Genomic DNA, 14,393 nt, shown 5'->3' with positions numbered 1-14,393 from the left:
TTTGTTCCTTTAGATATTTAACACCCATATAGTGTAAGTACCATGCATGCTTAAATTGTTTATCTCAGTAACTAAAGTAAATGTTTTGTCACCAGGTACATATATATGTTGTTATATTATTTGGTGCCCTCTTAATTTGGTAATTAGTTGAAAAACCTTGCATTTCATTATACTTATATTTTGTATCATAATAAATAAAATGCATTTATAGGTTGTTTGCTGTGCTATACATTCTACCCCATATTTACTGAATTTCAAACACAACAAATCAAATTTTAATGCTAAATAAAATAAGTATATGCTCATTTTAAATTTGATGCCCCACATTTTAAGGTTAGAAAAGGTTTACGTCTCTCTGTGTGTGTTTTATCTCCCAGCCTTTTATGAAACCAACTGTGTAATTACAATTTTAAACTAGTTGAAATAATATCTGTACAATAGTGCGTAAACAGGAGAGGGACCATCCAGCTTGTACAGCATCTGTGTTGACATGGAGGTGCATTCACACACATGGCATTGGTGACTTGCCCATCTGTGAAGGCACCATTAATGCAGTAGGATGTATGCAGGTTTGGGGGCATCACATACTGCCATTCACGCGAAATATATTTCACAGACTGAAACACACAGCAATTAAGTCCAAAATAAGAAGTGGTTTTGTTACCTAAAATGTTAAGTTATGCTCTTTTTTGTTTGTTTTTTTTCAGACAACACATAGATGTATATGTGTAAATGTGATGCCATAAAGCGATATAAATTGTCAGAGGACGGTGGCAGGAATCGCATGCAACTAAGAAGGAAATCAAAGGAGTTAAATTAGCTGTGGTCAAGGCTCTTGATGTCAGTAGTGCTTAATGTGCTCTGACCAATCCACATGCAGTACATGTTTTCAGACCACAGTTGAATCTAGAGAGCAGGGTGAGGTATACAAGAGCCAGTCGGCAATTTACTCTGTGGTACCTGGAGAACAGAGATACCTCAACATGGCTCATTTATTTCTAATTATAGTGACATGTGAATTACCTGAATGAAGTTGGAGTTTATTTATCTGTGGTCACAAGACAAAATGAGCCAGATGACAAATTAAAGGACAAAAACAACATAAGTTTCTAAGCCATCGTCTCTACTTTTCTTTTTTTCTTTTGCTCACGTCAGGTCTGTGCTTTATAGACCATGTGTGCTTATGTTTTGGGGTTTTTTTTCTCCTTTGAGATCATCTGGATCAGATCATCTTGCAGCTGTCCTTCAATATATTCCAGGCTTTGACACGAAGAGGAAAAATTGTGTGTATAAGGAAAGCAAGGGAGAGAAAATAATTAAAACTGAGGTGTCACTGTTTGAGCATATGTGCTCACATGTGTGTGCTTTTGGATTAGGATTTGGTAATGATATTTCATGTCATTTGCCTCTTGGTGTGACCATTTTTTATATCGAACTGCTTCTAGGTTTATACAACTGATCAAAAACAGAGTCGTATGAAGTTTTGTTTTGGTACGGTATGGTTGGTATGTTTTGTTTTGTTTAAATGTTCTAGAAACTGGCAACACGGTGCAAGAAATAAAATTCTGTATAATCAAAGAGTGGTCTCGGCTAAATGCCAGGTAAGCGCCACAGGGTATGGATCTCTTTTTAGCCAGCATGGGCTCAGAACCAAACCCTGCGGCACAAAATGTCTTTGCCAACTCAGGCCTCCTGTGAGCGCATATATGTGTGTGTTTGGATGTCCCCCGGGGATCTCATCCCTCTGACCATCAGTGCCTTGCCAGATTCTTTATCTTGCTTCTATATATTTTGAAACCTACTAGATCGACCAGGGTTTCTTTTTTCTTCTTCTTTTTTTTTTTTCCCTTTTCCGCAAATATGGGCCAAGTTTGATCATGGCACCTTTACAGGAAACATTTTTTGGTGATAATAAAAATTGTGAAAATATTATTAATAACAAAACCACTTAAAAACTAATAACTGTCCCATTTTTGGATCGCCTGTTTCTTTTTATAGCATCTTTTACTTATCAGTAAGGAAACCTACTATCTATTCAAAAGCAGCAACTATTATTAGAAACATGTCTTTACTCGAGGCAAATGAATCTGTAGCCAAACCTCTACTTTAACCGACATGAATTTTATCTCCATGGGGTTCTTAACCTTTATCCTGCTTCTGGTCCCGCTGAGTTGTGTTGGCTTCAGAGAAGATTCACTCTTCCAGAAGGGAGAGTGGGCAAAGGAGCAGGCCTTTTACTGGTGCATTGGCTGGCCTCTAACCCAGACAGGAAGGACAACCATTTAAGCCACAAAGCTAATGACCACCGACTGTTCCGTTTGTGTCATTTATTACCGTGGACGTGGGGTTTTTGTTCTCGTTGTTTGTGTTTGTAAGTTGGCAGGTTGTACGCTGATTAGATCTGCGGGGACATGGATAACGGAGAGTGGCGAAGGAATCGAGTCAGATTTAGAAAGGTGTGTTTAATTAGGTCTGAGCGACCGTCTGGGCCAGAGATTTCAGACAGGACTCCCCACCAGCCCATAATGAGGTCTCGTCAGGTCGAAACGAGCATCAACACAGGTTTGCCAAACATCGTGCCATCACTATGGTAACCTAAGTCACTTTACCATCTCAGAGGTTTTGTTTCAATGAGGCAGCCACAGAACAAAAATGTGGTTAAAAAAAATTCAGATAGGCAGCAAAGGTGACTGTTGTGTTTTTCAATTAATTGATTGTAGTGATTTATGGAATTTATGGAAGCATAAGCATTATGCTTATAGAGGGGATTAAAAACAGTACTTACTTATTTATGATAAAATATTTAAACATTTTGTTAGTTCCAGTATTTTATTTGAGAAATTATTTTTGACATCATAACATTTAGGACATTTTGCAAGTTTTAGAAGCTTTGTTTGGGCAGATGGGAAAAGGAGATGTTGAAAAGAACAAATTCCTGCCATGCATCTCTATGCGCTATACACAAAGATGAGAAGGTGGCTCGGATGTTGGCATGTTTGTCGGCAAGGTGAAAATATAGAGGTGAAATTGAGATTTGTCAAATTTTCCTAAAGATTTTTGTAGACGCCCCGTTTTTAATTGGGGGTATTTGGCAATGGATGTCAAAAACGTACTAAAGGTATCTGTATGTTTCTATAACAAAAACTTATTTATGATATCAACACTTGAGGCATCCTTAATGTTACATCCAGTGAAGTCCATTCATATACTTTGAAAAATGGTTAAAAACACACACATCGCTTTACAGTTTTGAAACTAAAGGCTTTACTGAACAGAAGCAGATTACTGAGAACAGGAAAACTGTGTCTGTGAGCATTGAAAGTACTTGCTTGACAGCACAATCCACAAGTTTGACCAGTGCTTTGTACATCACCATGTGAACCCCTTTAAGTCATTAGGAAAATATACATGTTTTGTTTTGTGTTTTTTGTAGCTCAATGCTGCCACTGGGTTCATATTTTGTCGGTGTAAGCAGGATCCTCTGGGCCGAAATAGGGGGAAATTCCTGTAAAAGTGGAGGACTGCAGTGGTTGAGCTGAGTTTGCATTATGTTTGTGTGTTGTGTGGTTGAGTTTTGAGTAGACAGCCAGACAGACAGAGACGGATTGAAACTGCTACATGTTACTCTCAGACAAAGAGAAGTCTCTTTTTTTTAAACAGTGGCATAGTGATTATCCTGCTTGACAATCAACTATGCTGTTTCTTAAGAAAATGTAATTATGTTGCTCAAATTGTGATTATTAAAATAAACATCAAAGTGTATCTACACAAAAATCCACTTTAAATTCTGATGTTTATGTCAGCCGTTAAGTCTCTTTATTTGAGATACCGGTTGCTTGAAACACATACATGTGCAAGTATAAAACTCGATGTCCCACCAGGATGCATAAGGAAATATAAATGGACAGTGGAAAGACAAACGACAAGTAGGACTAAGAAAATATTGGAAAGGAAATGTGAAAGCGCTGTGGTGAAGTATAGACTGCTAACCGAACTAGCCGCTGGTGTCAGTGGGGATGTCTTATGTAATGTGCTCTAACCAATCCACATACTGTACATGCTGTCAGACCACAGTTAAATGTGGAAAGCAAAGTGAGGTGTACAGAATTACACATTTACTCTGAAGAACAGAGGCCACGGGTTATAACTTTTCACACTAGTAGATTATTAGTTTGTGGTCACTTAACAAAACATCAAAATTAATGGAAAAACATCTACCAAGTCACTTTAAAGTGTTGAGCCACAATGCGACAACGGCTTCAGTGGTCGTGGAACAGACTCTCCAAATTTCGGAAACTCTTACTGGAGGGATTAACTCCATTCTTTCAAAACATATCCCCTCATTTGGTGTTTTGATTATGGTAGCGGAGAGCACCGTCCAAATCTCCAGAAGGTGTTCAGTATCCATGGAGACCAGGGGGACTGAAAAAAGCCACAGCATCTGATTCACATCACTTTCATTTTACAAAACTATTCACTTACTAGTTAAGCTCTATGAATGTGGACATTGTCATCTTGGAAAAGAAGCTTTCCTTCAATCCTTTCGTTTAAGGGGACAAATGGATCCAAACCATACCAGCAAAGCCCTGCTTAACTTAACAGAGCCAATGGACTGTGGGTTTTGAAGCTTAAGGTTTTTAATTTGTAATTTAATCTATTATTAAACAGTAGTTTTGTTCTCCTTTTCTCAGATTTCATGTCTATCTTATTAGCAAGAAGAATCTAAAAATGTATTTCTATGTAGTTTATTGATTAGAGGCCCCACCAGAGAATTTGTGATTTAACACTGAGAAATAAATGTGGTAATAAAGTGTTTATAGTTGAATTATTCAGTTTGAAAATTGAAAACATAAGAAAATGAATCAGATTGTGAGCAAAGCAGTTCTTCAACAGAGGTTTTTAAATCCCATTATCTCTGTTTAAATAGAGAAAGGTTTTGTCACACAAGCGAGGGAACAAAAAAAAATTATTTTATTTTTTTCCATTTTTGACTCCTGAAATTGAATAATAGTTTTGGGAAAATATTCAACTGTGGTACTGGCCGAGTGCATACCAATATCTTTACCAGTAAGACTTTAACAGCAGAGAGCATTAGGGCACATGTTTGTGTTGAAAAGCACTCTGCGCTGAGGTTTTGATATCCATCCACCAGAGCGAGTCAGCATGTATTTCAACATGGCTGTTTATTTTCCTTTAATGTGCGAATGGCCAAATATGTGTGACAGATCGTGTGCTGCGGGTTGTGTGCGTGTGAGATATATGATGGCTGCGTGAATGCTGACAGTAATTACAGAAGGGTGTACCACAGCAGCCTGGAGCTGGCTGACTAACAAGTTATTATAACATCTAATACATAACCAAATGTCAGCCATCTCTGTTTGCTGCTTGCAAAGTGATATAAATCTACAGGGATAGTGAAGGAAGCTGTAAATGCTCGTGATGCATAGCTAGCTGAAAAGATGATAAATCTGGGCTTTGAGGTATTTTAGATTTGATTTGCAGATTGTGTGCTGCTTCTTATTTTGACAGTTAGTGCGCTGTGTCTGTACAGTGTGTGCGTGCCAGGGATAATGTGGCATCTCTAGAACAGGAACTCTTCTCCGCGCCATACACATAAAAGCGCTGTCTCTCTCTGCTCCTGTAGGACCTGAATGTTCTGTCTTCTAGTTTCCACTAACAGGCCTTTTTCACATCAGCTGCTTTGCCATGAAATACACACTAAACGCAAGAATTACCAGTCACATTAATGAAGGCTCACATCTAAATGGACCTGAACCTTCATTTGTAACTCCCATCTTTACCTCCTAATTCATGTCAGAGTGGTTGCTGTGGAAAAGGTCCATGAAATGGGCTCTCTAAATAATACACACCTAGTTTTACAGCCCAGATTTTAAAGAAGTATCTATTTCACTGCAGGCAGTGCTCAGTAATGGAATGTTGGACCAATATTTGTTCTTTCTGTGGTCTTTAAATCCTCGCTAACATCAGATGCAACAACAGGTGAGAGTACTTGGGCAGAGAAACACAGCAGAGACAGACCCATGAAATCTTTATTGAGCCCCACTGGCTACTGTCTTGTTAGCATTTGGATTTGTATAGTAAAGGAAAAGCTATGTTATCGTTTCCCCTCTTTGGTTGCATAAGCTTCAGTGTGCATGCATGCCTCTGCTCCTCAGTGTGTATTTGAGTCCCATAAACCTGAAGCCAGTACTATAAAACTGATCTTTGGATGAAACTGCAGGGGATAATTATGCAGCGTGTTCACAGCACACATGGTCATTAATAAAATAGGGGGCCAAGCCTATTTTTACTGTATCTAGCTTTGAGGCTAACATATGGCAGCCTGGCTGATTTGACATAAAAATATGTGCAAGAGCATTTAACAGTCCAGTGTCTTGCATGGAGGAGAGGGCGAGGAGGGCATGCGCACTGTGGCTTGTAAATATATAAGACAACAGCAGGGGGACCCACTATGTCCCATATTCACTCTCACATAAAGGCACGTGGAAGAATATGAAGAGGGTGAAAGTTGTTGTTTTTTTTTAAGTTTTAATAAATCTAACAAATGTGAGGAATTAAATTTCAAGAAATCATGTTAAAGTATTTATATTTAATGAAACATGTCCTTTTTATTTTGCCTCAATTCATTATACACATTATAGACGTTAAAGTAGTTGCTGCCCAGATAACAGTTAACAAGCATCCATGTAGACAGTGAATAACACCCTGTGTTCTGGATTTCTCCCATTCTCTAAAACTAGCCTGTCGCAGTGCATCTAGTGCAGACCCCCAGTACACAGAGTGAGATGACTCACTGGACATTAGCAGTCAGCCTGGCAGTGCCACCCTGACACCGACGCAGCTGCCGGCCGAGCTTCATGACCTCCATCTCTAGCGAGACCAGCCCGTCGCCTCCACCTGCACCCGTGGACTCAAACAAGCTAGCTTACTTTTTTCCCAGCACTCCTCCGGACACCATTTTGACACAGATGCAGCACACTCTTCTTCCATGGCCTTTAGTCTTTCCCGCATACATACATCCAAATGATCACTAAGCTCACGCACCCTAAACACCGGCTGCTCTGTGCTGCTCGTACCTTTTGAGATTCGCTCACATCAAGAACAACATCTGTCCTTTCAGTCGGGCCTGATTAAAACACGCTGGAATCTCAGTATGCACAGTCACACACACACACGCACAATGGCGTAACTTAATCAGCTACCACATGGCCACAGAGGCTTGCACTGCATGGAGAATGTGGGAATCCGGGGCTTAGCGGAAATATGCTTTGTTTTTATATTACGCAAAGCACAATAAAGGGGCCTGCAATTGCAAGTGCATTACTGAAAGCATGGATGAAGACTTGCGAATGCTACTCGCATATGCATGTGGCCATCGGAGATATTATTTATAGTGTAGACATTTTCAGTGGTATGCATGCTTAAGCGGCGGCCAACAAACACAAGTCTTACAACTTAATTCCCTTAAATGAAACACGAGGAGGGGGCAAAATGAGCACCAAGAGCGATTCCAAAGAAAATGCTTTGTCTTTTTTTCCTTTTTTATCAACAGTGTTAGAAGGTCGTGTTGTAACACTGAGAACTTCCTGCTTCATTCCAGACTTTTTCTTCTTTCTACATCTCAGTGACACAAACTTTCTCCTTTTCCCTGAATTCCTGCATCTCATTAAAGCACATATTATCCAGTAGGATCTGTGTGTACAGAGTTGGCATTTTTTTGACAGCATTATCCAGACTGTTTTTACTGACATACCAGACACTGTATGAGCCTTCTGAGAAGTTTTTTTTTTTTCCCAGTGTGCACAATGCTATGCACAGCTGGTTATCACATGTGCCTCATACCCCAGGCAGACCATCTCCTTTTTTTTCTATATCTGTTTGTTGTTGTTCTCAGTATTCTCCCTGTTGCCCATGCGTATCACTCGGTGTGCTTATTTCACACACTCTCAGCTGTCATCCTCTTTCTTTCTGCTTTCTGCCTCACTCTAGCCCAGAGGTAATTCCTGTGTTGATATTTGAAGCTAACATTTTCTCAGCTTTCAAAAGACTCCAGTGTTATGGTTGACCGCCCTATGAAAAGTAATACCTAGAACACATAAATAGCAAGTGGCAGGCGATCATTATTACTCCCTCAAAGCATTGTTTTCAGACCAGAGTGTTGATTTAATTTAATGAGTTACCTTAGCTGAGGGAGGGGACCAAGGAAACAGTAATTAGTTGTCATGCTAATTGGGTCTGTGTGGGAGTTATCGCATGTCTGCATGATAACTCTCACACGCATGTGAAGCACACTGGGGCTGGCCTGCCTCTCTGCTCATCTCACGCACACATTTTTTTTGTACATTGAAATGCACATAAGCATGCATGTGCACACACACACACACACACACACCGATAAATAGAAAAGGCAAACGTTCACATTCTGAACAGCTCACAGAAAATGCCAAGGGACTGTCAGGCCTTTGACCCATCGACTAAGAAGAATTAATGATGCGAAAATCTTGATCCCAATTATTTATCAAGAGAAAGCAGCCCGAGAGCTAAGGGATAAGGGTTCAAGACTTTGGATCCAATTAGCTTTGAGTGTAAACTTAAATACGTTAACTTGAACAAAGGAGGAAAATATAGCAGTGCAGGGTGAGAAGAGGTGATGATGAGTCATGTCATGCTCGTATAACAGGACTGGATGTCATCCTGTCGGCTCCACTAATTGCTTTATGAAGAGCTGATTTTTATGCGTTCCAGCCTGTTTTAGAAGGGCAAAACTAACAAAATGTCACCAGACTTTTACTGATTTATACCTTTAATCCTGAAAAGATGAAAGCTGTAAACTGAGTAATCATATTCTTTTTGATCTAACAGAATATACATGTAATTATTATTTTGTCATCTGTGGCGTCACTCAAGTATGGTGGCCTTAATGTCTTTCCACCATATTTATGAACATCTTTCCCCACCCTGCCAGTGGGGTTTGTGACTCCCTGTGGAGCTATTTTTAAAGCCCCGAGGTCTGGTGACCTCCAGGAAGGGTCACACTCACTATCAGCGGAGGTCCAGCCCTGCTTTGCTTTAACGTGATATGCATTCTTTTTTTGTCTATCTTCATTCCTTCCGTAGAGCTGCCGTCTCCATCCCTTATTCCTCTCTTGATCACTCCACTGAGGAATCCTAACAACTCGGTGTTGAAAGTGAAAAAGCGATGACCTATCTTAACCTCGACTTTTCAGCAGTTCAGTACTTATTACAGTTACGTACTTTCAGCCGAGTCGCAATGATTCCTCTCATCTCCTGTGAGTTTGTTTAGACATGCTGTCTGTTTTTCACCATGGCGAATGAGAACTTTTGTATATGAGTCTCTCAATTCATGCCTGTATTGATAGCTGCAGGACACATGATTCTCTTTCCAGAAAGTGGAACGTTTTTAGCAGTATTGGTCCCATTCTCATCAAATGTCCAGTTCTAAGGCCTAATCATGCTTTAATTGAAGGTAATTTGGGGCAGTTTATAGAGTACAAAGCACGAATATGGGTATTTCTTATTTGGAAAGTAAACATTTTGGGCAGTGTTTTAGTTGTCAGACTATTAGCCCTGACCAGCTTCTGCTAATAAGCAATCAGCAAATAATCTCACACACATGCAGAACTGAGTTTCAGGATTCCTAATGTAAATTCTTCCACTCTCTCCATGTCCTCCTAGTGACGGTGCAACTGTCCCACAATTCACTAGGATCAGAAAATAATATTAAAATGAGGTTTAATAAGACATTAAAATGATTATTACTGAGAATTAAAACGTGGGAAAAGATGTAAAAAGGCAGATGAAAGACGGGGAAGATGTCGACATACAGTAAGTACAGCAATTGACACCGATCAATCACAGTCAAGCCCCAAGGCTTTCAAAAGGTCTGTTCAAAGTATGCTATCTGAGCAATTTATGTTCATGACATCACCCTTTTCCTGACGGAGCCATCTATATATTTTGAGAACCATCAAATACATTCTTCCATTCCTCTCAACAGATTTCCACCGTGAATTGCTTGCAGGTGTATCTTCTGCATGTTCATATGCTACACATTTTATCCTCATTTCTGACCAAATGTTCACTCTGAATCTTTTCCAAAGAGCCTGTCGAGAGAGAAAAGACTGTTAACATGTGCAATTAGCATCTGCGAAGTGAGTTTTATTTCCTCTTGTCTGGCAACATGACACCTTGAATAGTGGTTAGTGTGGAAAGAGTAAAACTCGGCAGCTACACACAGAGACGACACACCAGCAGTGTTTGATAAGTCAACAGATGCCCTCCTCTCATTAATAGTTTGACCCCTCTGTTTGCAGCAACTCCAGGTGGGGGTCACACTTTCTTGTCTTTGAGTAAAGGGAGTTCCAGCAGGTGTTTGTACATACTGAGCGATATGTGCGCTTGTGTGTCTGTGTGTTTAAGGGCACGACTCCGAAGAGCTCAATCCAACTGAAAATAATAGGGAAATCAGGGTGGTGCTCTGAAATCACACCTACAAATCAAACATAGTTAGCATTCTGTAGCAACAAAGGAGAGCTGATGGGCAGAGCTATGACTCAATGCCATTATAAACACTAGTAGTCCTGCCACTTGCTGCTGCTGCTGCTGCTGCCACTCCAAGGTTACAAATATGAGTCAGTAGTGCAGACCCCCGCACTTTCAGCATGTCGTCCAACAAAGCTGCTCTTGTGTGAACGTGTGTTCTGTGTGTTTAGACTGTAAGCAGGACACTGTTGAGCAGCTGCCACTCATCCAAAGCCATTGCTCACCGACACAAATTTAAAACCGCGATATTGTATATAAAGGAATAAACAGTCCCAGAAGAGCAGCAAAATCAAATTCTTTTTTTTTAGCTACACAAACCGTGCTGTGTTGTGAAGTCCAACATTTTAGTCTAGACTGAAATCATTTCACAGATTACTTTTTAATCTTGTGTAACAGACCTTTAGTCTTAATCCTGTGAACTTGAATGGACTCTACTTATATATCACTTTTCTACTCAGTTTGAGCACCAAAAGTGCTTTCTTATCACAAGCCTCATTCCCCCTCTTCAACATGCAGGCTATCTGAGCCAGGAATTGAACCACCAACCTTCCAGTTAGTAGATGACCTGCTTATCAACATCTTGACATCCTCTTGTTTTGTATCTGCTGCTTTTATTCACTTTCAAGGACCACAGTCTCAACTGTTTTTTGATAATGATATGGTGATTAAAAGAACACACTGCAGTTTGGGGAAGGCCTTACTGATATGTAATAAACAGCTTATAAACAAAGTAAAATCTGGGAGCCTTTTGCATAATTGACAGCAGTTCTCGAAGCAAAACTGCAGCTTTATGGATTGTTGTGTAGCTGTTTTCATGTTTGCGCAAAAGATTGTGGGGTTGACAAATTTTCTGTCTGCTATCTCATCTTTGGTTATGCTGCTTTTGAATAAATTTGTCCTGGTGTGGCAGAGTTATGTGGTAAACAGCAGCTAAGGCAGCATTTTATGCTGACTTGAAACTACAGAGATTGGAGCTTAGTGTGAACTGAAAATTTCAATTTTACTCTCTTAATTTCTGTTATTTCTGGCAGCTGTAGCTGCTCTTAGAAAATATGCTCTTGACAACAACCGGGAGAGCCAGAGTGTTTCAGGACTTCATTACAAAAGAGAAGCCTGCTTCTGGTAGAGCATAACAAACAGCTGATCAGACAGGGTAGCTGTGCAATTTCATGCTTATGCATAAAGTATCTCTCTCCCACTTTTATTCAAATAGCATCTGCGGCACAAAAAAAGAAAAAGAAAAAAAAATCACATAGCTGTTAGACTCTATGTAAATCAAGTTAGAATCTTATGGTTCAATAAAAGTCTTGTGTTTCGGTGTCATTGTCCAGCGTTTTGTACAGATTTACGAGGGCATAGGGCACCACATGCATGAACCTCTTAAAAACATTTTTTTCCCATAGGCTTTTTTGTTTTTCTAACAATCGTGTGGAGAATGTGCTTTGTTCACGTTCCCTATTCACTAGGCTGCAGAGATGTATTGGTGGAAGGCATGTCAGCTTGTGATTAAAGCGATTTCTGTGACAGAATCCCTTAAATGAACTCAGTTTTAGCAAAACTCTAAAGTCTAGATTCAAATTTATTCACAGAAAGCAATAGACAGATAAAAATGATTATTAACTGGGCATTGCAAAGTTGTCAGTGACTAGCAGATGATTGAAATTTGAGGGGAGGGTTAAACTAAGTCTGTTACATTCGATTGAGTAACTAACTTCACTGTAACCTTAAAAAAACAGACTCATTTGGAGGGAAAAATGTATCGATCATGTGAATAATTAGTCACTAGTGTGCGCTAATTCCGGGACATTGTACTCCTGATGCTGGGAGGGGTGTGTAGGGGGAAGGAGAGTGAGGGAGTGAGAGGAGCAGGGGTGAAGAGAGGGGGAGGCGCCTTGTTTGGAGGCTTTGCTGTGTGTTCCGGGCGTTCTCTCACTCGAATTTTTAATGGAAATACGATTGAGTGTGCTCTCTGTTGCAGTGTTGAAAGTTTTGTGACACTTACTGGGGGATTTTGTGAACTTTTCGGAAACTTTTGCCCCATTTCGACGACTTCTTCTTCCTCGGTTGTGGGGTTTGGTTTATACCCTGGGGCACCGGATCCGTGCATTGCAGACTGTGGAGCAGGGGACACCGCGTTTGAGAGTTTTCAGACGAATGACCGGTTTACATAATTCAAGGCCGACTTTCTTTACCTTTGGTCTCTCTCTCTCGGAGTTTTGCTAAACATGTCGGGACGCAGTTTGCGCACTAAACTTCAGATCGTGCCAAGCAATGCTGGAGCATTTCACCAGTGCGTCAAGGGCAGCTGTCTGTGAAACAGCCTTGGCACCGATATCTTGTTTACTGCTGGGGATTAAGGTTCCTGCCTGTGGGCTTGGAAGCAAGCTACAAAATACTGGTGTGACTCTGAACAAAGTTTTCTAACATTATGGAAGGTGATCAGGGGACCGGTGCGCCTTCCGATGAGCCTCAGGCAGATAGCGCTGCTGCGTCCGACAGTTTCTCCCAACTGTGGTCGGACGTTATGGGGATGCTGGTAAGTTTGGGGGGGAGGGGTGACGTGATAATTGGTTGACATCACAGACTCACAACTAACTAAAATTGTTACCTTTAACACTTGTATTGCGAAATGAGTGTTTGTTTCGCCGAATTATAGGCGTATGCAAATTACGCATCAGCTCTCTCCAACAGGCCCATGTTCCAAATCCATCAGTGCTCTGCGTGTAGCCTTGTATTCTGCTGGAGTTGGCTCTAGGCTGCCAATGATGAGCTCATACAGCCAAGTCAGTCCGAGATCAAAGCAAACAGGAGTTGATTGAGAGTGTGGTGTGTTATGCACCGAAAAGTTACCCTTTATGGGTTATATACGCGGGTCCGGTGGGTCCTCTAGATCTTTGGAAGTTGTTGAAGAAGTTGAAGAAGTTTTGAGATTCCTGTTGTCTTTGTAAACTGCTGTTATCTCCTTCAAGTGAAGTTTAGTGTATGTTACAGGTTTATGCTTTGAAATCGTTATCACTTCAGAGTTGTTCTGTGTTGAGGAAACCAAATTCCTGAAACAATGTTGTGTGTGGCTGTCAATGCATTCTTTATTTTACTGCCTACATGGGATGTAATAGATCTGTTATCTATAGACACTGGAGTCCCTTTGGTCTGATACTGAGGATGTGTGTATGGTGTACAGAACTGTGCGTATATGGGGAAGGAGAATGCTGACACTAGACCTGGCTCCCAGCCACGCAATTTATCTAGATTTATTGCCTCTGGAGGCATATGTCTGCTAGGCTGCACTCACTTTTGTTGGTTTTTTCACCTTGAATGGAATCACTCATACAGGGAAAAGCAACAAGTTTTGCTAAAGTGCATTGCATACACTCCAATGTTTTACCATCATTTTGAAGTCCTTTTTCCCCCAGACTGCTTCAAACACGATAACAATGAAAATAAAATTCTATCCTTGGAAAGTTTTTCTTTTTTTGACAACATTGTTGTTGTTTTGTTTTGTTTTTTACCTTGAATTCCAAGTAGTTGGCCATCTAATGAAGAAACAGCCTGAAGGACACTGAAAAAGAACAACAAAGAAACAACCCAATGTCACTGACCTCAGCTTTGTTGCTGTGATTTTCCATATTAGTTTGTAGTTTTAAATCATCTTATTTTCCTATTTTGCTGCGCAAGAAATTTCAGAAATGTGAACAAATGGGATTAGATTGGCCTCCTCCAGCTTCTGAAAACTAGTGTCTTTAGCAGAATCGGCAAGTCCATAACTGATTTAACGACCGTGATGAAAGAAGAGAACGAACATAACATAA

General features: G+C 40.3%; 1 protein-coding gene across 7 annotated transcripts in view; it reads left to right on the top strand.

Moving 5' to 3' along the window:
- Positions 1-14,393, top strand: part of sash1a (SAM and SH3 domain containing 1a) — a 163,211-nt gene that overhangs the window by 101,395 nt on the left and 47,423 nt on the right. The window contains exon 1 of one of the 7 annotated variants that reach the window (XM_085132874.1): positions 4-13,120. The exons of 5 other annotated variants lie outside the window; for them this stretch is intronic. In XM_085132874.1, coding sequence (XP_084989000.1) covers positions 13,013-13,120 — 108 coding nt within the window. In that variant the 5' untranslated portion in view covers positions 4-13,012. Of the gene's footprint in view, positions 1-3; positions 13,121-14,393 lie in introns of those variants that run through there. One more of the 7 variants, XM_085132878.1, reaches the window with a different exon arrangement.

The sequence above is a fragment of the Neolamprologus multifasciatus genome, chromosome 15 (assembly GCF_963576455.1).
Source record: "Neolamprologus multifasciatus chromosome 15, fNeoMul1.2, whole genome shotgun sequence".
NCBI classification, from domain to species: domain Eukaryota; kingdom Metazoa; phylum Chordata; class Actinopteri; order Cichliformes; family Cichlidae; genus Neolamprologus; species Neolamprologus multifasciatus.
This window is presented reverse-complemented; position numbering and strand designations above follow the sequence as displayed.